This window comes from Hypanus sabinus, chromosome 4 (genome assembly GCF_030144855.1).
Source record: "Hypanus sabinus isolate sHypSab1 chromosome 4, sHypSab1.hap1, whole genome shotgun sequence".
Classification (NCBI taxonomy): Eukaryota; Metazoa; Chordata; class Chondrichthyes; order Myliobatiformes; family Dasyatidae; genus Hypanus; species Hypanus sabinus.
The window spans coordinates 76,655,006-76,680,714 of record NC_082709.1 but is presented as its reverse complement, the minus strand read 5'-3'; the positions used below and the strand labels follow the sequence as shown (position 1 = coordinate 76,680,714).

The window sequence follows — 25,709 nt, the reverse complement described above, 5'->3', positions numbered from 1 at the left end:
CCATGTTTCTTTAACCCTTCCATCCTTTCCCTGCCTCAATGGAACATACCTATGCAGAACTCCATGCAAATGTTCCCTGAACATTTGCCACATTTCTGCCATGTATTTCCCTAAAAACAGCTGCTCCCAATTTATGTTCCCAAGTTCCTGTCTAATAGCATCATATTTCCCCATGCCCCAATTAAATATTTTCCAAATTGTCTGCTCCTATCCCTCTCCAGCCATGGTAAAGGAGACAGAGTTGTGATCACTACCTCCCAAATGGTCTCCCAGTGAGAGATCTGACACCTGACCAGGTTCATTTCCCAATACCAGATCAAATACAGCCTCTTTTTTTAGTTGGCTTTTCTACATATTGCATCAGGAAACCTTCCTGAACACACCTAACAAACTCCACTCCATCTAAACCTCTTGCTTTGTTTCCTGATTCTGGGTTTTGGATTTCTCTGGATGTTTTGATCTCTGCCTGAACTTTGATGCCGACTTTCTTTGTAGCTCAGGATTTGCAACTTAGCGAATATCACTGTGAGCACAGTACTGGGTCCGTGATTGGATCCCTGCTCTAGTGCCCTGACACAATCAACACTGGCACACAGTTGAGTATAGTCCAGGAACCTATGAACATACCCTCATTACCCTTGTTCTCTTTTTGCATTACTTACTTATTTCTTTACATATATATTTTTTCTTATTGTACTAAGATAAGAAATGCTTACCTTTCCATACACAACTTGCATTTTGGGAAATCTGATCACCTGGCTCTCCTCCAACCTGCATACAGACGGAGGCTACAGAGTGAGGTTCCAGAGATTAGGACACTGAGGTAATCACAGGAGGCAAAGGAATGATTATGGGACTGCTATGTTGAAGGACTTATCTAGGGATCTGAATGAATACACCACATTGTAACGGACTTTATTAAAAAAGCTGTAAACCATATAATTAGGCCATTCAGTCCATCGAGTCTGCACTGCCATTTCATCATGGTTGATCCCAGATCCCACTCAACCCCATACACCTGCCTTCTTGCCACATCCTTTGATGCCCTGACCAATCAGGAAACAATCAACTTCTGCCTTAAATTTACCTTCAGATTTGGCTTCCACCACAGTCTGTGGAAGAGCATTCCACAGATTCACCACTCTAGTGAGAAAAAAATTCCTTCTTTACCTCCATTCTAAAAGGTTGCCCCTCATTTTGACGCTGTTCCCTCTAGTTCTGGATACCCTAACCATAGGAAATATTCTCTCCATATCTACCCTATCTAGTCCTTTCAACATTTGGTAAGTTTCAATGAGATCCCCACAAATTATTTTAAATTCCAGTGAAACAGGCCCAAAGCCGCCAAATACCTCCTTTGGACACTCTCCAATGACAACACATCCTTTCTGAGATATGGGGCCCAAAACTGTTCACAATACTCTAAGAGCAGCCTGATTAGTGTCTTACACACACTCAACATTTTCTCCTTGTTTTTATATTCTATTTCCCTTGAAATAAATGCCAATATTGCATTTGCCTTCTTTACCACAGAACCAAATTAACCCTCTGGGAGTCTTGAACGAGGACTCCCAAGTTTTTCTGCACCTCTGACGCTTGAACCTTCTCCACCCCCATTTGGATAATAGTCTGCTCTATTGTTCCTTTTACCAAAATGCATTTTCATAATTTCCCAACACTGTATTCTGTCACTTTTTTTGTCCATTCTTCCAGTCTGTCTAAGTCCTGCTACAATTGTTGCTTCCTCAGCACTACCTACCCTTCAGCTTTCTTCGTATCATTTGCAACAAAGCCATCAATTCCATTGTCCAATTATTGACCAACAATGTGAAAAGTACCGGTCCCAACACGAACTCCTGTGGAACACCATTAGTCACTGGCAGCCAACCAGAAAAGGTTTCTTTTATTCCCGCTCACTGCTCCTGTCTGTCAGCCATTCCTCTATCCATGCCAGTATTTTTCCTGTAATGCCATAGGATTTTTTTTTGTTAAATGGCCTCATGTGTGGCACCTTATCAAACGCTTGCTGAACATCCGAATAAATGACATCCACTGCCTCTGCTTTGGCCACCCTGCTTGCTACTTCCTCAAAGAACTCTAACTGATTTGTCAGGCAAAAGTTCCCTTCACAGAAACCATGCTGACTTTGACTTATTTTATCATTAGTCTCCAAGTACCCCGAAACCTCATCCTTGATAATAGACTCAACACTTTCCCAACCACTGAGATTAGGCTAACTGGTCTATAATTTCCTTTCTGTTGCCTTCCTCCCTTCTTAAAGAGTGGAGTGACATTTGCAACCTCCCAGTCCTCCAGGACCATGCCAGAGTCAAGTGATTCTTGAAAGATCATGACCAATGCTACCTTTATCTCTTCAATAACTTCTCTCAGGACTCTGGGATGTAGTCTATCTGGTCCAGGTGACTTATCCACCTTAAGACCTTTGAGTTTGGACTACTATTTGGAGGCCTACCTATGATTCCCAAAATACGTTTTTTTTTTACGCTTGTCATTTCTTAACTCCACAAAGATTCAATAATCTCTGACCGTATGCCACCTCTTTATAGAGATGTAATTCCATCTCTCACCACCAGAGCCACACCACCGCCTGTGCCTTCCTGCCTGTCTTTTTGATACAAGGTATATCCTTTGATTGTGCCTCCACTAAATCATTCAGCGTCTTCTCCATTCAGAAGCCCCAAATGAACCATGAGACCCAAAATCTGCCTAGAGCCAGATCAGAGGCATTCAATTCCGGTGACCAAGAAGTGCAGGTATGGTCTCTGGAAAGCCGTGTCATGGACAAAGTGGCAATTCCTGAGCAAAACTGAATCAACGAGGGATGATCAACAGCTGTGGCAGGGCTTGAATACTATCACCTCTTAAAAAGTTAAAGCATGACATAGGAGACAACTAGGCTTCACTTCCAGATTAACTCAATGCCTTCCATGTTCTCTTTGACCATCAAAACATTGAGGAACCATCTCACAGCCCCCAGTGATCCTATGATCAGTCTCTGAAGCTGACGTATGAGCTGCCTTTAGGAGGGTGAACCCACGAAAGGCATCCGGCCCAGATAGGGTACCTGGCTGAGTACTAAAGACCTGTGCAGAGCCCGGCTGGAGTGTTCACTGAGGTATTTAATCTTTCACTTTAGCAGTGAGTGGTACCCACCTGCTTCAATTATTCCAGTGCCCAAGAAGAGCATGGTGACCTGCCTCAATGATGTTGCCCATAGCATTGACATCCACAGAGATGAAGTGCTTTGAGAGGTTGGTGATGAAACGTATCAACACCTGAGTAGTGACTTGAATCCACTCCAGTTTGCCTCCTGGAGCAACAGGTCCACAGCAGGTGCCATTGCATTGAGTCTTCACTCATCTTTGCAATATCTGGACAGCAAAGATGCAGACATCAGGATGCTCCTCATCAACTACAGCTCAGCATCCAATACCACCACTCCCTCAAAACTATTCAATAAGCTCCAAGATCTTGTCCTCAATACCTCCTTGTGCAGTTGGATCCTGGATTTCCTCATTTGCAGACCCCAGTCAGCTTGGATTGGAAACAACATCTCCATCAGCACAGGTGCACCACAAGGCTGTGTGCTTAGCCCCCTGCTCTACCTGCTGACTGTGTGGCCAAGCACAGCTCCAATGCCATATTCAAGTTTGCTGATGACACCACTGTCATAGGGCATATAAGTGGTGATGAATCGGCATATAGGAGGAAGATTGAAAATCGAGTTGAGTGGTGTCATCAGAACAACCTCTTACTCAATGTCAGCAAGATCAATGAGATGATTACAGACTTCAGGAGAAAGAAACCAAATGTCCATGAGCCAATACGCAGAGGATCAGAGGTGGAGAGGGTCAGCAACTTTAAATTTCTAAGTGTTATTATTTTGGAGAAACTGGCCTGAGCCCAGCACATGTGTAATTACAAAGAAAGCACAGTGGTCATCGTCGAGAATGGCAGCTTAAGTCACTAGCTCCTCTGGAAAAGCGCGTATTAAGCCCCGTTATTCCATCAAATATAAGATTTTTCAAAAGATATTTGAACTGAAAAGAGGGGCAAGAATGGGGAAAAGGAACAGAAATAAAAAAAGCGACACTGCGGAGCCTGGGTCCGAGAGGAGTGCAGTGAGCGGCTCTCCGACCCGACCGCGTGCTAGCGAGGCGGACGCCGGGCCTTGCTCAGTCGAAGCAGCGAGTATGTTCGAAATCCTGAAAGAGATCATGGAGGTCCAGAAAGAAATAAAGCAGCAGCTCCAGGATATTAAGGCAGAGCTCGCCAGCGTTAATCAAAAAATAGCGGTGGCAGGGACTCGAATCGAGAAGGTGGAAGGAAGATCGCGTTCAAAACGTGGAATGGATACTGAGCAAGACAATAAAAATAATACACCACCAAGAAGGTAAACTGCTTGATCTGGAGGGAAGATCATGGCGGAAAATTAGCAGAATCTACAACATTCCCGAAGGAGCGGAGGGCTCGCCTATGATGGAGTTTGTCGAAAAGTTACTGCAGGACGCGCTGGATCTTCCCTCAACTATGGAGCTGGAAATCGAGAGGACGCTGGTTCCGAAACCTACCCAGGACAGAAAGCCATGCTCAATAATAATTAAATTCCTTCGGTACAGCACAAAGGCGCAGATTCTACAAAGGGCCTGGGGTAAGAAGAGAGCGTTTTTCGATGATAAATTAATATATTTCGACCAAGATTACCCCCCCCCCACCGTCCTGTAGAAACGCAAATAATACTCTGAAGTAAAGCGAGTTCTAAAGCAAAATACGATTAGATTTCAAACTCCGTACCCTGCTAAACTTCGAGTGTTTTATGACAACGGGACGCGGTTGTACCAGACGGCGGAAGAGGCGACTACAGACATGAAGGCCAGAGGGTTGCCCGTCAGTGTCACCAAAACGAGGGAAAGCCTGACTGAGGAACTGTCCCGCTTCGCTTGGGAAATAGTGCGAGAATCGAGAAGGCAGGAGATGGGAGGAGGCCGAGGGAAATATATCAGGAAGAGACCGGGAGTTCCCCAAAGACAGTCCTCACCCCCTTCAGAAGAGCCATAAGGTTTAGCTAACTTTAAAAATGTTGAGAAGCTAAATGAAAGCAAAAGTACACAGTGATATACCTATCTCGAAAAATACTTATTATAATGTGGATTTTATATTACTTAGTTGTTATTATTTATTTGTTCACTTACTCCTTTTTCCCCACCAAAATGAGTGTGTGTGTATATATATATATATATATATATATATATATATATATATATATATATATATATATATATACACACACACATTTAATGCGTGTGTGTGTGTATGTATGTATATATAGTACACAGGGAAATCTTTTCTGTGTAATGGATTTGTTCACTGACTTTTATGAATACTGCAATGGGGGCCCTCAACTCACAAGTAGGAGGGGTTATCCCCCACAGCTAGACATTTCCTTTAGCTCAACGCAGGGTCATCTACTAGAGACCTCAGCCTTGGAATCACACGTTCGTTGCCATTTTTGTTATTATCTGCGTTTCCTGGTTCATATTTGTTCAGGGAGTAGATTGATTAAGTTTTATTCTAATTTCAATGGTACATTGACAGATAAATACAGATGGCTAAGGACAAGGTAAAATTTCATTTCTTTTAATGTTAATGGGCTATTAAATCCAATCAAATGTAAGAGAATTTTATCCAATTTGGAACAATTTGATTCATACTGGGAAAAATGGTTTAACTAAATAATGCCTCATAGGCATGACTTCATTCTCACATATCAATGAATCTGTTGTAAAGAAAAAAGATCACTCCCTACTTGTACATAGTTCTTCCCTTTTGCTTGTTTTTTCTCTCCACTCTTTTCTATAAGTGTATATACCTCAGATAAATACTTTGTGCAGATTTGAGATATATATGATTATATGATATATATGTACAATGTCTGAAATACATCTTATGGAAACGTTTGTTTGATGATGAACTTCAATAAAAAAAAAATAACTTACAAAGAAAGCGCAGCAGTGCCTCCACTTCCTTAGGAGTTTGCAGAGATTTGGCATGACATCAAAAAAGTTTGACAAACATGTATAGTGGAGATTATATTGACTGGCTGCTTCACAGCCCTTGAACAGAAAGTCCTACAAGAAGTAGTGGATTTGGCCCAGTCCAGCCCACCCCACCATTGAGCACATCTACATTAAACACTGTGACAGGAAAGCAGCATCCATCATCAGGGACCCCCACCACCCAGGCCATGCTCTCTTCTCACAGCTGCCATCATCAGGAAGAAGGTACAGGAGCCTCAGGACTCACACCACCAGGTTCAGGAACAGTTACTACCCCTCAAGCATTAGGCTCACCAGCCTGTAGGGCCCTGGCTTGTCCATGTAACCCTGCTGTATAACACCATAAGCATCCAGTCTTCTAGTCCCTCTCTCATGTAGTATTTTGCTCTCTAATAAGCAAAATACCACAAGGGATCAAATAATGTTTATGTACTCATTAATAGAGCAATTATTAAAACAAAAACTCTTAAAACCCCTTAAATTTCACTCAAAACAAAAAACTTCCAGACTTTATTAAAAATAGTTTTATTATAAATGGAATCTCATTCTACATTAAACATTCCACTGATCATTAAGACAATGAAACACATTCTCAGTCTCAGCATTATTGTTTTTTTTTAAAAAGCCTGAAGAGATGCAACTCAGAGGCCTGCTGCAAATTTCAGTTTGACGACCCTGCTCGAGACTAATTTCACTCCAACAGTCCACTGCTCCAGTTCAGTCGTTTATTTACAAGTCGTGCAATCAGCAGAGGGAGTGCATGGGCACAGAGCAGGACAGTGCTTACACACAATGCAAGCTGAATTAAGGAATAAGATCAATCACTTAATGCAAGCTTTTTCCACTATTTCCCAAAATATTCATCAATCTTTTTCTTCTTAACAGGAGTCTCTGGTTGATCAGTTTGCTCGACAGTGCTGGAGCCAGAGTCGATACACAGGTCAGCACCTTCCAGGAGAAGAGCTTCATCACTGGTCTCTTCAGAATCGACCAAATTCAGCTGGAAGAAGTCCATCAGTTTTGTTTGTTTCTGACCCTACACAAAAATATAATCCTGGTTAAAAATAGAGAAAAACGGATCAAATCCACCGTCAGCAACAATCAAAGGATATTAATCTACATGTGGGTGGTAAAGCTAGCCCAGATGAGAAGGGCAGAGATAATTGCTTCAATTTTTAAAAAAAGCAGCACAATCTGGAACTATCCCAATTCCATCTCGCTGCAGAGTTCCAGGTGAAGTTCATGATTTCTTTATAAGGGCATCCCTATAAGCTTCCACAAAAATATGACTGATTATATTCAGTTTGAGGAAGAGGAGATAGGATCCAAGACCAAAAATTTAAACTCAGTAGGTTAAAAATTAAAATACTTAATGCCCTACTTTAAGATCAATCTAACCCTTCCCTCCAACATAGCCCTCCATTTTTTAATCTCCATGTGCCGATCTAGGAGTTTCTTAAATGCTGTCAGTGAATTTGCTTCAACCACCACCCCTAGCAGGGATTTCCTCATACCCACCACTCTACCTCTGACATCCCCCCTATACTTTCCTTCAATCACCTTAAGATTATGCTCCCTTGTATTATCCATTTCCACTCTGGGAAAATGTCTCTGGCTATCCACTCGATCATGTCTCTTATCATTTTGTACATCTCTATCAAGTCACCCCTCAGCCTCCTTTGTTCCAAAGAGAAAAGCATCCTGGTAAATCTCCTCTTCACCCTCTCTAAAGCTTCTCCATCCTTCCTACGACAAGGCAACCAGATCTGAACATAATATTTGAAATGAAATCCAATCAGTTTTACAGAGCTGCAACATTACCTCTTGGGTCTTAAACTCAACCCCTTGACTAACGAAGACTAACACACTATCTGCCTTCTTAAACACCCTAACAACTTGTGCAGCAAATTTGAGGCATCTATTAACATAGACCTCAAGCTCTCTTTGTTCCTCCACACTGCCAAGAATCCTGCCATTAACCTATATTTTGCCTGCAAATTTGACCTTCCAAAATGAATCACTTCATTTTTTTTCCGGGTTGAACAACGTCTGAATGAGCCGACCAGGGGAACATTATAAAATGCCCTACTAAAATACATACACACCACATACATTGCTCAACCTTCATGAATGTGTTTTGTCACATTCTCAAAGAATTCAATCAGGCTCATGAGGTATGACCTGCCCATCATAAAGCCACACTGACTACCCTTAACCAGAGTATGCTTCACCAAATGCTCATAAATCCTGTGTCTAAGAATCCCCTCCAATAACTTGCCCACCACTTAAGTAAGATTCACTGGCTCACTGGTTTAAAATTCCCAGGATTATCCCCACTCCCTTTCTTGAACAAAGTAATAACATTTGATAACCTCCAATCATCTGGTATTACTCCTGTGCCCAGTGTGGATGCAAAGATTATCACCAAGGTGCAACATTCTCTTTCCTCGATGCCCATAGTAATCTGGGGTATATCTCTGGAGACAATTTATCTACTGATATTTCTCATAAACCCACTGATTCTTACACCTACCTGGACTATACCTCTTCCCACTGTCACTTGTAAAGATGTCATTCCTTTCTCTTAATTCCTCCATCTCTGCCACATCTGCTCTCAGGATGAGGCTTTTCATTCCGGCACTAAAATGATGTCCTCCTTCTTCAAAGAAAGGGGCTTCCCTTCCTCCACCATGAAGAAGGCCCTCAACTGCATCTCTTCCATCTTGAACACATCTGTTCTTACCCCATCCTCCTGCCATCCCACCAGGAACAGGGTTCATCTTGTCCTCACCTACCACCCCAGTAGCCTCTGTGTCCAGCACATAATTCTCCGTAACTTCCACCATCTCCAATGGGATCCCAGCACCAAGTACATCTTTCCCCTCCACCCCCCCCCACTTTCTGCTGTCCACAGGGAACACTCCCTACACTATCCCCTTGTCCATTGATCTCCCTCCTGCTACATCCTTGCAAGCAGAATAAATGCCACAACTGCCCCTACACCTCCCTCACAACCATTTACGGCCCCAGCAGTCAGCCCAGGTGAGGTGACACTTCACCTGCGAGTCTGTTGGGTCATCTACTGTATCTGGTGCCGCTGGTGTGGCCTTCTATATAATCGCTGAGACCTGACATAGATTGGGAGACCACTTTGCTGAGCACCTGCACTCCGTCCGCCAGAAAAAGTGGGATCTTCCAGCAGCCACCCATTTTAACTTTAATTCCCATTCCAACTTGTCAGTGCACAGCCTCTTCTACTGCTGCGATGAGGCCACACTCACCTTATGTTCCATCCAGGTAGCCTCTGACGTGACGGCATGAACATCGATTACTCGAACTTCTGGTAACTGCCCCTCCCTTCACCATTCCCATTTCCCCTCTCTCAGCTCTGTCTGGTACTCTTCTCTCTTCCCTTTCTTCCATTGTCTTCTGTCCTCTACTATCAGATTTCCCCTTCTCCAGCCCTTTATCTCTTTCACGTATCAACTTCCCAGCTCTCTACTTCACCCCTCCCCCCTCCCAGTTTCACCTACTAGCTTGTACTCCTTCATGTCTCCCCACCTTCCTGCTTCTCATCTTTTTTCCCCCACTGCTGATAAATGGTCTTGACTCAAAATGTTGACTGCCTGCTTTTTTCCCCCAATAGGTGCTGCCTGGCCTACTGAGTTCCTCCAGCATTTTGTGTGTGTTGCTGGGGTACATTTTGACTGGCCCCAGAAGCTTACCTATCCTAATGTTTTTCTAAAGTTCCAGCACATTCTCTTTCGTCTGTTTTTTCACAAACTCAAGTTGCCTTTCACTGGTGAATACTGAAGCCAAATGCTCACTGAGGTCCTCCTCCACCTCCTCCGACTCCAGGCACATGTTTCATCTATATCAGATTTGTCCTATCTTCACTCTCATTGTGGGGGTATTCTTATTCCTACTCACTACGGGCTTCTCATGTCCCTTCTAGCTCTCCTAAGTTCATTCCTTAGCTTCTGATAGAAGATTAGTGGGAATAAAGGAGGCCTTTCCTCGTTGGCTGTAGGTGTTCCGCAGGGGTTGCCGTCGAGACTGCTTTTTTTCATGTTACTTGTCACTGATTTGGATGGCTTTGTGGCCAAGTTTGAGTATGATGCAAAGATAAGTGGGGAGGCAGGAAGCAGGGAGCCTGCAGAAGGACTTAGACGGATTGGAAGAATGGGCAAAGAGGAGGCAGAGGGATCAAATGTAGACAAGTTTATGGTCACAGCCTTCGGTAGAAGGAATAAACGTGTAGACTATTTTCTAAACGGGGAGAGAATTCAAAAATCAGGTATGAAGGGATTTGGGAGTCCTCATGCAGGACCTTAAAGGTTAACTTGCGGGCTAATTTGGTGGTGAGGAGGGCAAATTAAATGTCAGCATTAACTCTGAGATGACTAGAACATAAAAGCAAGTATGTAATGCTGAGGCTTTATCAGACATTGGTCAGTTTGCACTTGGGAGTATTACGAACAGTTTTGGGTCCTTTATCTACAGAAAGACGTGCTGCAGAGGATCCAGAGGAGGTTCTCAAGAATGATTCCAGGGATGAAAGAATTCACATAGGAGGAGTGTTTCCTCTGGGACTGTATTCGCTGGAGTTTAGAAGAATGAGGATACCTTCTAACTCTCTAGAGTCCCATTCAATCCTTGTCTCCTAAACTTTTCTTTTTTTGATAAGATGTTCCACCATCTCTTATCAACCATGATTCCTTCACCCTACCATTCTTTCTCTGTGTCAATGGGACAACCCTACCTGGAACCCCCACCAAGTGCTCCCTAACCAATTTCCACATTACTGTTGTGCATCTCCATGTGTACATCAATTTCCAATTTATACTCCCAAGTTCCTGCCTAACATAATCCCTTCTCCTTCAATTATATACTTCCCCATACTGCGAGCTCCTATCCCTCTCCAAGGCAAGAGAGTTGGTAAGAGAGTTGTGGTCACTATCTGAAATCTCCCAACACATAAGAGGGATGAAATTTAAGAGACCTGAGGGAATCTTGATTATCCAGAGTGTAGGGAATGTAGCAAAATTACTTGGAATGAGCTTCCAGTGGAAGTGGTCGAGGTGGGTACAATCAGAACATTTAAGAACTCAGCCCCAATCCCCTACCTTCTCCCCATATCCTCTTATCAATCAAGAATCAAAAGAATTTAAGAGGCGTTTGTATTGGTATGTGGAAGGGAGGAACTTGGAGGGTTATGGACTGAATGCAAGCAACTGGGACTAACAGTGAAGATGCTATCATCAGCATGGATCAGCTGGGCCAAAGGGCCTGTTTCGACATGATGTTATTCTATGACTCCTTGGTTTAGGAATTACTTACTGGCATGAATAGAAAGCTGACTTGGTTAACAGGAATAATCTTGGTTAACTTGGATGTAGGTTTGATTGCAACGTTTAAGAGAAGTTTGGATGAGTACATAGAAGGAAGGGATATGGTCCAGATGCAGGTCAATGGAACTAGGCAGAACTGTTTAACACAGTAGTGTTCTATGACTATTATAACATAACAAATTGTTTCCCAGGAGATTAGTGCTGGGATCAAATTTTTACACTTTATATTAATGGCCTGGATGTTATTGATCACAGAATGGGCAAAGATCCTGCAAGTGGAGAAAGAAATTGGATATGAAATTGTCCAGATCAACCTAGCATCCAGAGACTTCAGTTCATTGAAATATTCTTTCCACATTTGCAATTTTCTTCATTTTTAAAAATCTCTAAGCAGGTTACTTACTGGAAAAATAAGCTTTGTTTTGACTCTGCAGTGGAGCAACTGCTGCATAATCTATCTGTATTCTGTGGAGACTTCCACAGGCCTTCTGCACACGTACCTATTTTTGTCATCAAATAACCATCCAGATCATTAATATAATAAGTGTTAGAAGTTCATCCTAGCACTGATCCTCTGGCCTGTACAGCATCTCAGGTACCCCTGATGTCATTTACCTTGTGAAAATAATCAGTGGCTTCGAACTCTGAAAAATTATTTCCCGATAGTCCAGCTTCTCCAAGGACCTTTAGCTTCTCCTGAATCATGGGCCTGTGCAGATATTGGAGAGGTGAGAGTTACAGTGGTAACAAAATGATCTGACAGTACTTAAAGCAAACACTGAAACGATCTCTATAATGTTACGCTGGGCCCATCCAAAAGACGCACTTCAAGACAGTGCTATGTTGATTTGAAAACTTAGTATTCTAATATCACTAATGTCATTAATATTATCATATTAGTATTCTAATATTGCTAGTATTCTAGTATCACTAAGGTTACGGAACAGTGTTTTAAAGGAACTACAACGTGTTCACTCTGATAATATAGTGTGATTTCAACTTTTAAGGGTTGGTGGTCAATTATGTCAAAGCAGATGCTGACTGCAATAATTTGCTGAAGGTGTGATATATCTGAAACAAATAGACAACTGTACATAGAATATTAAAGAAAACTACCAGCAATGCACTGGTGCTCAAGACTAGTAAATTAGGGGCAGAGCACCAATTAGGAAAAAAAAGGCTTAAATACTTAGCACTGAAGCTGAAGACACAAGTACCAGAGTGTGAGGCAATTAGTACAAAGACCTAGATAGCTCAAATCTTCAAGAACAGGGGTTCCCAACCTTCTTTATGTTATGGATCAATAATATTAAGCAAGGGGTCCATGGGCTCCAGGTTGGGAACCCCATTCTAGAGGAGAAGAAAGATGATAAGTTAAAACAAAGAATCTGACCAAATTATAGCAGAAGATTTTAGTGTTGATCAGCACCTGAGAATGTAATGTTGTTGCTAACACAGGACTGGCAACTCAACATTAGGGACCTTGTCAATCTTCTCTGCACTCTTTCCAGTTTAATGATGTCTTCTCTATAACAGGGCAATCAAACCAATACAAAGCACTTTAATGTGGTCATAATGTACCAACTCCTATACTCAAAGCCCTGACTGAAGGCAGCCAGAGTGTCAAATGCCTTTTTTAATCACCATGTCTAACCCGACACTGCTTTCAGCAAAGTGTACATGCCCTGTACTTGCAGGTCCCTCTATTCTACAACACTATCTCAAGTCAGTTCGCCACTTGCCAAACCTCCGCCCATCTACCCAGGCTGATTTTTATTTGTGACTGAATGTGCTATCATAACTACAGAATACAGTACGTGTTGTGTGTACACACCGTATTTTACACCTCGGCCCTGGAGGAACGCTGTTTTATTTAGCTGTATATATGTGAATGTCACTTAAACAAACTTGAACATCCCTCTGTAATTTTGATAACCCACTAGAATTTGGAAGAATAAAGCAAATGTCCTATTCTATTGAAACCTGACTGGATCTTAAGGGTTTTAATAATTTCCTCTCATTCTTTCAAATTCCAGCTATGCAAGCCTGCCTCTTACTCACATTCCCCTCTGAAAACCTGATGAACTCTCCTCTGTTCCCCAGCTCAAGGTGGGACTAAGTTGACATGAGTTTAGGAGAGAAACCTACCCGGAGCCCTGGACATCAGGAAGAATCTGGGAAATGGAGTAAGCCAGGTCAAGTTGAGAGCAAGCATGGAGTTAATGCTGGGGAGAGATCAACGTTTCTCAGTATGGGCCAAAGCACTCACCAGAGATAATCGTCTGCAGTGCCTCTGGCTACCAGGTAGTGAATATCCACACATCTTGTCTGCCCGATGCGGTGCACTCGGTCTTCTGCCTGAAAGAGGGTCTGAAGCCAACGAAAGACAATGAAGTTAGTCCCAAACTCCTGTGCCTGAAGGCAGAGACTGCCCTGCCCATCAGCACAAGCACAACCCAGGTTAACAGCAGTTATATTCCAGGCTCAGCACATTCAGACAAGTGTTTATCATCTCTGCTCATCAGGTGATCAAAGCCCTGAGTCATAGAAAAGTACATTACAGAAGCAGGCTCTTCTAGTCTGTGCCAAACCATTTAAACTGCTTAGTCCCACTGACCTGCACCTGGACCATACCCCTCACATCCATTTACATACCTATCCAAACTACTCTTAAACGTTGAAATCAAGCTTGCACGCACCACTTGTGATGGCAGCTCATTCCACACTCTCATGACCCTCTGAGTGAATAAGGTTCCCCTCATGAACCCCTTAAGCATTTCACCTTTCACCCTTAATCATTGACTTCTGGTTGTAGTCCCAGCCAATCTCAGTAGAAAAAGTTGCTTGCATTTATTCTGTCTTTACCAGTCATAATTTTGTCTAGCTCTTCTCAATCTTCTACATTACAAGGAATAAAGTCCTAACCTATTCAATTTTTCCTTATACTGAACCTCAGGTCCTTCAGTCCTGGCAACATACCTATAAAATTGCTCTGTATTCTTTCAACCTTATTTACATCTTTCCTATATGTAAGTGACCAAAACTGGACACAATACTCCAAATTAGGCCTCACCAACACTTTGTACAACTTTAACATAGCATTCCCATCTCCTGTACTCAATACTTTGATATATGAAGGCCATTGTGCCAAAAGCTTTCTTTACAACCCTATCCATTATTATTATTATTATTATTAGTTAAGTTTGCACATTGCCAAGTGTGTTTTTAAATGTTGCTGCTGTAACAAAAGAATTTCCCACTTGGGATCAATAAAGTATTTATTATTATTATTACTACCTGTGCCACCACTTTCAATGAATTATGGACCTGTATTCCCGGATCCTGTTGTTCTACCACATTCCTCAGTGCCCCACCATTTACTGCGTAAGACTTAACCTTGTTCATCCTCACACTCGTTTTCATTAAATTCCATCTGATATTTTTTAGCCCATTTTTCCAGCTGGTCCAGATCCCGTTGCAAGCTCTGATAGTCTTTGTCGCTGTCCACTACACCCCCAATCTTGGTGTCACCCCGCAAATCTGTTGATCCAGGTGACCACATTATCATCCAGATATTGATATAGATGACAAACAACAATGGATCTGGCACCGATCCATGCGGAACTCCACCTGTCACAGGCCTCCAGTCAGAGAGGCAATCATCTACCACCACCCTCTGGCTTCTCCCACAAAGCCAATGTCTAATCCAATTTACTACCTCATCTTGCATGCCAAGTGACTGAACCTGCCTGACAAACCCCCCATGCTGTGCCTTGTCAAAGGCATTGTGCAAGTCCGTGTACACAACATCCACTGCCTCGCCTTCATAAACTTTCCTGGTAACATCCCTAAAAATCTGTACAAAGTTGGTCCGACTCAACCTACCATGTACAAAGTCAAGCTGACTATTGCTAATCAGACCCTGTCTATCCAAATACTCATATATCCTGACCCTTAGAATACCTTCCAATAACTTTCCCTCTACTGACATCAGGCTCACCAGCCAATAATTTCCTGGCTTATTTGTAAAGCCTTTCTGAAAGAACAGAATAATATTAGCTATCCTACAAACCTCCGGTACCTCACCTGCTGCCAAGAATGGTTTAAATGTCTCTGGAAGGGCCCCTGCAATTTCTGCACTTGCCTCCCAAAGGGTCCAGTGGAACATCTTATCCACACTAATTTGCCTCAAGCAGCAAACACCTCCTCCTCCTGTGATCTGTATAGGAGTCATGACTTAATTTCTATAGATTCTGTGCCCAACTACTGAGTAAATACAGATGCAAAAAACCCATTTAAGATCCACACATAGATTACCATTCTGATCTTCCAGAGGACCAATCTGTCCCTTGCAATCCTGTAAAACCCCTTAGGATTCTCCTTCACCTTGTCTGCTAGGGTAACCTCATACCTTCTTTTAACCCTTCTTGCATTTCTTATACTCCATAAGTACCTCATTTGTTCCTATTTGTCTATACAGTCGGCCCGCCTTAACCGTGAGGGATTGGTTCCGGGACCCCTCACAGATACCAAAAAACGTGGATGCTCAAGTCCCTTATTTAACCTGTCTTAATGATGTGGACTTCAGGACCCAGCGGAACCCTAGACCTTATTTAGCCTGTTTCAGTGCGATGGTCTTTAGGACTTGGCAGAGCTCTGAATCCGCAGTGTTTTAGTTCATGAAAATAATCACGATTGAAAATAAAGTGGAAATAATAAAGTGATCGGAAAGAGGTGAAATGCCATCGGTCATCGGAAAAGCGTTAGGCTACAGTCGGTCAACTACTGGAACAATTTTAAAGATTAAAGTGAGAAATGCCCTGCTCCAATGAAAGCTACAATTATTACTAAGCAAAGCAGTGGTTTAATTATTGAAATACATTCTTAAGTGTTTTATATGCATAAAAAGGTAAAATATATACTATATACTAAGACATTGACTGACGCTAAATAATACTGGATGTACCTGTTCCGACTTACTTAATAAGAGAACTTCCAATTTTTTTCAATCCCGATCCACAATAACCCATGCACATCCTCCTGTATACTTTAAATAATCTCTAGATTACTTATAATACCTAATACAATGTAAATGCTATGTAAGATAATTGTTATACTGCATTGTTTAGGTAATAATGTCAAGAAAAAAGTCTGTACATACTCGAACAACGAGTGCTGGAAGAGCACTTCCGGGTTTCCTCGGTTCGCCGTTGGTTGAATTCGCGCATGTGGAATCCACAGATAAGGAGGGCCGACTGTACCTGCTATTCACCGCCTTTTTTTCTTAACTGGGGCCCCATTATCTCTTGAAAACCAAGGTTCCCAAACTTGTTATCTGTACCTCTTATTCTGACAGGCACATACAAGCTCTATACTGTCAAAATTTCACTTACCAAGGGGACCTGCACTATAAAACAGCCTGTCCCAATCCACATTTGCCAGATCCTTTCAGAGACATGGGCCTGCAATACCAGGCTAGAATGCCAACATGTCAAACGGCTTCACTTTCTTCCACTAAACTATAACTCATTTGATAACCAACAGAATTTAAATATCATCCTCACCTGATGTGGAAAAATACAATGACAACAATGAGGAACATCTGCTACTGGGGTTGCACTGGCCTTACACCGAGCCTACACTTTTACTTACACCAGGGTTCCAGAAAAGCTCTGTGATGATAACCAGGTCAGCGGATGAGAGAGTCAGGCCCATGTTGGCGGCTGTGATGGAGAGCACGGCGATACAGCGTGTCTGAGACGACTGGAAGTGGTCGCACAAAGACTGGCGATCAGATGAAGAGGTAGAGCCATCAATGCGGATAAATGCAACCCCCTATGGATAAACCAAAGTTTGTTGTTAAAGCTTGGATTTATACTGCTCACTACAGAGCAAAGGTGGAGTGACACTGTAAAATTCAGCCCCAGAAGCAGTCTGAACCATGAGCAGCTGAACTACAGGGTGGAGCAGCAGCTTGACAAAGAAACCAATGAACAGGACAAGGTGCACGCTAAGAACAATGAGAGCTGTACTGGGATAGGGACCACAGCAAAGCTTAAAGAGACCACAAATACAATCAGCAGAGGGAAGAATTGGCAGCAGAATTCCAGGGAACTGACGAGAGTAAGGCTCAAATGCAAAGAGAATATTTCAGGGAGATCATCCAACAAGGCTCCACTGAGGCAGAACCCAGAAAATAAGGGAAACCAGGGAAAGATGCCGGGCCCTGGTAGAGATACCTGTATCATTGTGCGCCACAGGTGAGGTACTGAAAAGTGGAGAGTGGCTCCATTATATGCCTTTATTTTAAAGGGAACTTTAGCTGGTAAGCCTAACATCAGTGGTGGGAACATTATAACAGGAGATTCTGAGGGACAGGATCCACATGCACCTGCAAAGACAAGGGTGGATCACCAATAGTCTGCATGGGCAAGGGTGGATCTCCAATAGTCTGCATGGGCAAGGGTGGATCACCAGAGGTCTGCATGGGCAAGGGTGGATCACCAGAGGTCTGCATGGGCAAGGGTGGATCACCAGAAGTCTGCATGGGCAAGGGTGGATCTCCAACAGTCTGCATGGGCAAGGGTGGATCTCCAATAGTCTGCATGGGCAAGGGTGGATCTCCAATAGTCTGCATGGGCAAGGGTGGATCTCCAATAGTCTGCATGGGCAAGGGTGGATCTCCAATAGTCTGCATGGGCAAGGGTGGATCACCAATAGTCTGCATGGGCAAGGGTGGATCACCAGAAGTCTGCATGGGCAAGGGTGGATCTCCAATAGTCTGCATGGGCAAGGGTGGATCTCCAATAGTCTGCATGGGCAAGGGTGGATCTCCAATAGTCTGCATGGGCAAAGGTGGATCACCAATAGCCTGCATGGGCAAGGGTGGATCTCCAATAGTCTGCATGGGCAAGGGTGGATCTCCAATAGTCTGCATGGGCAAGGGTGGATCTCCAATAGTCTGCATGGGCAAGGGTGGATCACCAGAAGTCTGCATGGCTTTGTGCATGGGAAATTAGGGCTCACCAAGTAGATGCTGCTTTGTAGAGATGACAAATAGGACTGACGAGAGCAGGGTGGTAGACTTCAGCATGGCCTTTAAGGACTCATATGATAGACTGCTTGACAGTGAGATCATATGGGATCTAATCTGACTCCTGGTGTAAAGAGTCAGAGGGTGCTAATGCATAGTTGTTTTTCAGATTACAAGACTATGCCCAGTGGTGTGGCACAGGATTGGTGCTGGGCCCTCTGTTGCTCATCACTTATATTAACAAAGTGGATGAGACTGTAGTTGCCAGGGTTGGTAAGTTTGTTGATGACAACAGAACTGGTGCTATAGAGAACAACGAAAAACGTTACCTAAGATTACAACAGGATTGAGATTAGGGGTTCCCAATCTTTGTTTTTCATGCCATTGGGCCATTAAACAGGAGGCCCATGGATCCCAGGTTGGGAACTCCTGACCTAGATCAATTGGGAAAGTGGGTCAAAGTTGGCAGATGTAATTTAAATTGGGCAAGTGGAAAGGATGAATCTTTAAAAAAAAACACACACAGCAGGACTTGCACAGTAAATGAGAGAGCTGGCCCTGGAAAGTCTTGTAGAACAAAGAAAACTAGGGGTACAAATACACTGATCCTGGAAATTGGCAACACAGGCAGACAGCTTGGTGAAGAAGGCATTTGGCATCCTTGGCTTCATCGCTCAAGATATGGAGTCGTAACGTCATGTTGCAACTGTAGGTCAGTGAGACTACACTTACAGCATTGTGTGTAGCTCTAGTCATAAGCTTGAAAGAGTGCAGAAGAGATTTAAAAGGATGTTACGTGGTCTGAGGATGCAAGTTAGAAGGAGAAGCTGGGTAGACTGGGGCCTTTTTCCCTAGATTATAGAAGACTGAGGGGTGAACTTATTGTGGTTTATAAATCATATAGGACATAGATAAGAATAATTTCATAGTCTTTTTCCCATGGCAGCAGGGTCTAAAACTAGAGTGCATAGAATTAGGATTAAAAGGGAAAGATATATAGGAGACTGCGGGAATAATATTCAGAGGGTGGTGGGTATGTGGAAGAAGCTGTCAGAGGAAGTGGTAGGAGTACAGTTGTACTGTTTGAAAGGCTCTTGGGCAGATTTACAGACAGGAAAGATTTAGGGAGGTCTGGGCTGAACACGGGCAACTTGGTGGGCATGGACACTGAGCCAAATGGCCTGATTCTGTGCTACGAAAGAAACCAAGATAAATTGCAAAAATTTAATGATTTTAGTTTTGCCAATCTTAAGTTATTGTTTAAGCAGAAAGACTGAGTAAATGCAGGACTATTATGAAGGTATAGTCTTCAGATTGGGAAGATCAACATGGATCTATGGAAATCACGTTCGACAAATTTGTTAAGTTTTTTTTTTGTTTTGACATTGTAACCAACAGGAATATCTTGAATATCAAGAATATCTTGATAAAGAATTAACTAGGTTTTGTTTTGTATTTGGATATTAAAGATGACATTTGACAAGGAGAAATTGGATAGGCTGAGTCTGAGGTTGACTTTCTAAAGGTTTATAAAACCTTGTAGTGCATGGATAAAACAGATGGTCACTTTATTTTTTTCTTTTTAAATCTTTTAAAATTTTTAATGTGGGCAGCTTGCCCACAATGGGTAAATTTGGAATGTAAATCTGTACAAGTCTTTTCATTGTTTTCAATTTTAGGATTTTCACTTCCCTTTTCTTTATCTAAATTGAATAAACAAATAACTAATCCTATAGTTAAACAAACATTGCGAATATGGTTTCAATTTCATAAATTTTTTGGCTCGAATAAGTTTATCTTATCAAGCCCTATGATATCTAACTTTCTTTTTCGGCCCTCTTTTATGGATCAAGCCTTTGTTTTATGGAAAACAAAAGGTATAACATGTTTTCGTGATCTATTTTTAGATAATAGTTTTATGTCCTTTGAACAGCTATCTAATAAATATAATTTACCTAAAACTCATTCTTTTAGATAGTTGCAAGTTAGAAATTTCTTGAATAATAAGTTACAGTCTTTTCCGAAATTATGTCCATCGGACATTACGGAAAAAATTTTAGCTCTGAATCCTTGTCAGAAGGGTTTAGTAGCCACCATTTATAATATGATCATGAAAATGCAGCCAGAAGTATCAGAAAAAATTAAGGAATGGGAAAAAGAACTTAATTGTCTTATACCCACTGAGCAGTGGGAGAAAATTTTACAATTAGTCAATTTTTCTTCTATTTGTGCTAAACATGCCTTAATACAATTTAAGGTTGTACATAGAGCTCATATGTCTAAGGATAAACTTGCTCGATTTTATTCTTATGTTAATCCAACCTGTGACAGATGTCATTCTGAAGTTGCTTCATTGACCCATATGTTTTGGTCTTGCCCTTGTTTGCAAAATTACTGGAAAGATATTTTCAGTATTATTTCAACAGTTCTGAATATCAATTTCCAACCGCATCCTAATACTGCAATTTTCGGTTTACCAATGGTGGATAATAGTCGTTTATCCCCCTCAGCTCGACGGATGATTGCATTTGTTACATTAATGGCTAGAAGATCTATTCTATTGAATTGGCAAGAAATCAATCCTCCAACTATATCTCAAACTATCTCTTGTTTGAGCTTAGGAAAAATTAGAAGTGTTATCTTTGATCCTTCAGTTAAATTTGAAGAAACTTGGAGACCATTTATTCAACATTTTCATATGAGTTAAACTGTCTTTTCCTAAACCTCCCTTTTATTATCCTTAATTATTTGGATGGAGGTATGGAGTTATTGGCACTACTGTATATATTTGACATAATGCAATGGCCCATGTTGGTTAGTTTTTCCCCCTCTTTTTTGGGTTTTTTTTAACTTCTTTTGTTCGTAATTACTTGAGTTTGGGAGGTTATTATATATGGATTATCATCTACTTGAATGTTTATTTAAACTATTAACTATGTACTCTCAAACTCTGTGTATTCATGTTTCATTTATGTTTGTTTAAAAATTAATAAAAAGATTGTCACCTTTTAATAAGATGCCATGTATGATATTATTGAACAAAGAACATACATCAGTGGCCACTTTATTAGGTACCTCCTGTATCTAATAAAGTGGCCACTGAGTATGTTCATGATCTTCTACTGCGGTAGCCCATCCACTTCAAGGTTCGATTTGTTGTGTGTTCAGATATGCTCCTCAGCAAACCACCGTTGTAACACATGGTTATTTGAGTTACTGTCACCTTCTTGTCAGCTTGAGCCAGTCTGACCTCTCTCATTAACAAAGTGCTTTCACCACAGAACTACTGCCCATTGGATTTTTTTTTGTTTTTTGCAGCATTCTCTGTAAACTCTAGCGGCTGTTGGGCATGAAAATTCCAGGAGATCAGTAGATTCCGAGATGCTCAAACGACCCTGTCTGGCACTAACAATCATTCCATGGTCAAAGTCACTTCGAACACATTTCTTCCCCATTCTGTTGTTTGGTCTGAACAATAACTGAACTTCTTGACAATATCTGCATGTTTTTATGCATTGAGTTGCTGCCACACGGTTGTCTGATTAGATATTTGCATTAACAAGCAAGTGTACAGACATAGCTAATAAAGCGATTATTGAATGTGTAAGGTACCAGGTGCACAGACGACCGATTTCTGAAAATAAAATAGCAAAAACAATTAAGTTAATTTTTGGTTGGGAGGGTGTGTCTCATGATGTAGGAATTGGTGCTGGGGCCCCAGTTGTTCCCAAAACAAAGATTTTCTTTATTAGCTGGTTATAGAAGCAAGTCTTTTAACATTTTTGAAAGGCAAAAGTTAATGTATGTTGCTACCAAAATGGGTGAAAGGCTACTTCACAGATTCAAATAATGGGAATGGATTCAGTCTAAGATAATGAGAATTTCTTTTTAAGAGGAAAAGTTTGATATCTCTGGCCCTGTATACATTGGAGTTCAGAAGAATGGGGGCAGGAGAGTGGAAAATGGAATCCCATTGAAGCCTACTGAATACTGAAAGCCCTGTACAGAGTGATAATTCCATTAATAGAAAGACTAGGATCCATGGGACAGCCTCAGACTTAAAGGATGTTTCTGTAGAACTGAGATAAGGGGAAAATTCTTCAGGCAAGTGGTGAATCTATGGAATTCACTGCCAGGGAAGGATGTGGTGGAAAAGTCATCGGGTGTACTTAAGGAAGAGACTGATAGTTTCTTGATTGGTAAGGGGACTAAGGGAAACAGGGAAGAGGCATGAGAATGGGGCTGAGGAAGAATAAGCCACGATGAAATGGCACAGCAGACTTGATGAGCAGAATGGCCTAATTCTGCTCCTATGTCTTATGGTCTTTAAATCAATGCGTTATGATGTGAACTTATCAACAGCAAGGTTGATGGGAACAGTTAGTCAAAGCTTTCATGAGGGAAAGGGCTACCTAGTATTCGAGAGAGAATGCAAATGATCAGATTGTTCGGCAGGACCAAGCATTGACTTTAGAGGCTGGATGGCCATCTTCTTTAATTCCATAGCTCTGCAAGTAGCACTCCACCCTTATGTCGGCATTGTTTCTATAAGATCTACCAATGATCATACTGCCAGTTTGTATTCACTGTCCCCCCCCACTTGCTCAAATTCCTATTCACTTTTCACAACAATCACATCTCCTTCCACTGCACTTGGACCACAAGACATAGGAGCAGAATTATGCCATTCAGCCCATCAATTCTCCAGACTTCAAGCACTGCATTCCTAACAACAGTTTGTTACTTAAAATGAAAGTCTAAACCTCTTGCCTTTTATGCTAATCCAGATTTTGTTAGAAAACCTCTTACTGCCAGATATTGTTTCTCATTCAAAACTCATGGTTTAGAACACCTCTTAAAAAATAATTATTTAGAGATGTAGGGCTGATTTTTTGCAGGAAAATGTACTATGAGCATGTGGTCAATGTTTAGGGATCTCTTGCAGGATGTTAGGGATAAATCTGTCCCGGTGAGGAAGATAAAGAATGGTAGGGTGAAGGAACCATGGGTGACAAGTGAGGTAGAAAATCTAGTCAGGTGGAAGGCTGCAGCATACATGAGGTTTAGGAAGCAAGGATCAGATGGGTCTATTGAGGAATATAGGGTAGCAAGAAAGGAGCTGAGAAGAGCAAGAAGGAGGCATGAGAGGCCTTGGCAAATAGGGTAAAGGAAAACCCCAAGGCATTCTTCAATTAAGTGAAGAACAAAAGGATGACAGGAGTGAAGGTCAGGCCGATAAAGGTGAGAAGATGTGCCTGGAGACTGGAAGTGACCGAGGTCCTCAATGAATACTTCTCTTCTGTACTCACCAATGAGAGGGAACTTGATGATGATGAGGACAATTTGAGTGAGGTTGAGGTTTTGGAGCATGTTGATATTAAGGGAGAGGAGGTGTTGGGAGTTGTTAAAATACATTAGGAAGGATAAGTCCCCGGGGCCTGACGGAATATTCCCCATGCTGCTCCACGAGGCGAGGGAACAGATTGCTCAGCCTCCGGCTAGGATCTTTATGTCCTCGTTGTCCACTGGAATGGTACCGGAGGATTGGAAGGAGGCGAATGTTGTCCCCTTGTTCAAAAAAAGGTAGTAGGGATAGTCTGGGTAATTATAGACCAGTGAGCCTTATGTCTGTGGTGGGAAAGCTGTTGGAAAAGATCTATGGGCATTTAGAGAATCATGGTCTGATCAGGAACAGTCAGCATGGCTTTGTGAAGGGCAGATCATGTCTAACAAGCCTGTTACAGTTCTTTGAGGTGACCAGGCATATAGATGAGGGTAGTGCAGTGGATGTAATCTACATGGATTTTAGTAAGGCATTTGACAAGGTTCCACATAGTAAGCTTATTCAGAAAGTCAGAAGGCATGGGATCAAGGATGTTTGGCAACATGGATACAAAATTGGCTTGCTTGCAGAAAGCAGAGGGTCGTGGTGGAGGGAGTGCATTCAGATTGGAGGGTTGTGACTAGTGGTGTCCCAAAAGGATCAGTTCTGGGACCCCTGGTTTTCGTGATTTTTATTAATGGGTAGAAAGGTGGGTTGACAAGTTTGCAGACAACACAAAGGTTGGTGGTGTTGTGGATAGTGTAGAGAATTGTCGAAGATTGCAGAGAGACATTGATAGGATGCAGAAGTGGGCTGAGAAGTGGCAGATGGAGTTCAACCCGGAGAAGTGTGAGGTGGAAGGACAAACTTCAAGGCAGAGTACAAAGTAAATGGCAGGATACTTGGTAGTGTGGAGGAGCAGAGGGATCTGGGGTAGTTAAGAAAGCTTAAGGGGTGTTAGCTTTCTTAAGTCGAGGGATAGAGTTTAAGAGTCGTGAGGTAATGATGCAGCTCTACAAAATTCTGGTTAGGCCACACTTGGAGTACTGTGTCCAGTTCTGGTCGCCTCACTGTAGGAAGGATGTGGAAGCATTGGAAAGGGTAGAGGAGATTTACCAGGATGCTGCCTGGTTTAGAGAGTATGCATTATGATCAGAGATTAAGGGAAATAGGGCTTTACTCTTTGGGGAGGAGGATGAACAGAGACATGATAGAGGTTTACAAGATATTAAGAGGAATAGATAGAATGGACAGCCAGTGCCTCTTCCCCAGGGTACCACTGCTCATTACATGGCTTTAAGGTAAGGGGTGGGAAGTTCAAGGGGGATATTAGAGGAAGGTTTTTTCACTCAGAGAGTGGTTGGTGCGTGGGATGCACTGCCTGAGTCAGTGGTGGAGGTAGATACACTAGTGAAATTTAAGAGACTACCAGACAGGTATATGGAGGAATTTAAGGTGGGGGGATATATGGGAGGCAGGGTTTAAGGGTTGGCACAACATTGTGAGTCGAAGGGCCTGTACTGTGCTGTACTATTCTATGTTCTATATAGTACAACAGGTCCTTCCAGCCCAACAACCCCAATTACACCCATGCGATCAATCGACTATGACTAAGATATTGACTTTACCTTTACTTCCAGAGCTGTACACAACGCATCCAGAACAAGACGATGATGTCCGAACACCAAGAACTTCTCCCGACCACTCTCGAGTAAATCGCACACATATTCTCTGTAAAAGAGTCATCCAGTAATTTCATAGACACAAGATATTCTGCAGATGTTGGAAATCATCATTAACATATACACAAAATGCTGGAGGAGCTCAGCAGGTCAGGGAGCATCTACGAAGGGAAATGAAGAGTCTACATTTCTGGCTGAAACCAGTCACCAGACATCAACTGTTCATTTCCCTCCATAGATGCT

The 25,709-nt window shown here is 42.2% G+C and overlaps 1 protein-coding gene across 1 annotated transcript in view; it reads right to left on the bottom strand.

Annotated features, from left to right (window-relative positions):
• Positions 1–6,558: 6,558 nt before the first annotated feature.
• The window catches only part of smarcal1 (SWI/SNF related, matrix associated, actin dependent regulator of chromatin, subfamily a-like 1), a 51,395-nt gene continuing 32,244 nt past the window's right edge, over positions 6,559–25,709 (bottom strand). The window contains exons 12-16 of the mRNA XM_059967451.1: positions 25,413–25,515; positions 17,081–17,263; positions 13,698–13,798; positions 12,044–12,137; positions 6,559–7,113 (exon numbers count right to left, since the gene is read on the bottom strand). Of these exons, the coding sequence (XP_059823434.1) occupies positions 6,922–7,113; positions 12,044–12,137; positions 13,698–13,798; positions 17,081–17,263; positions 25,413–25,515 (673 nt within the window). The 3' untranslated portion in view covers positions 6,559–6,921. The remainder of the gene's footprint in view (positions 7,114–12,043; positions 12,138–13,697; positions 13,799–17,080; positions 17,264–25,412; positions 25,516–25,709) is intronic.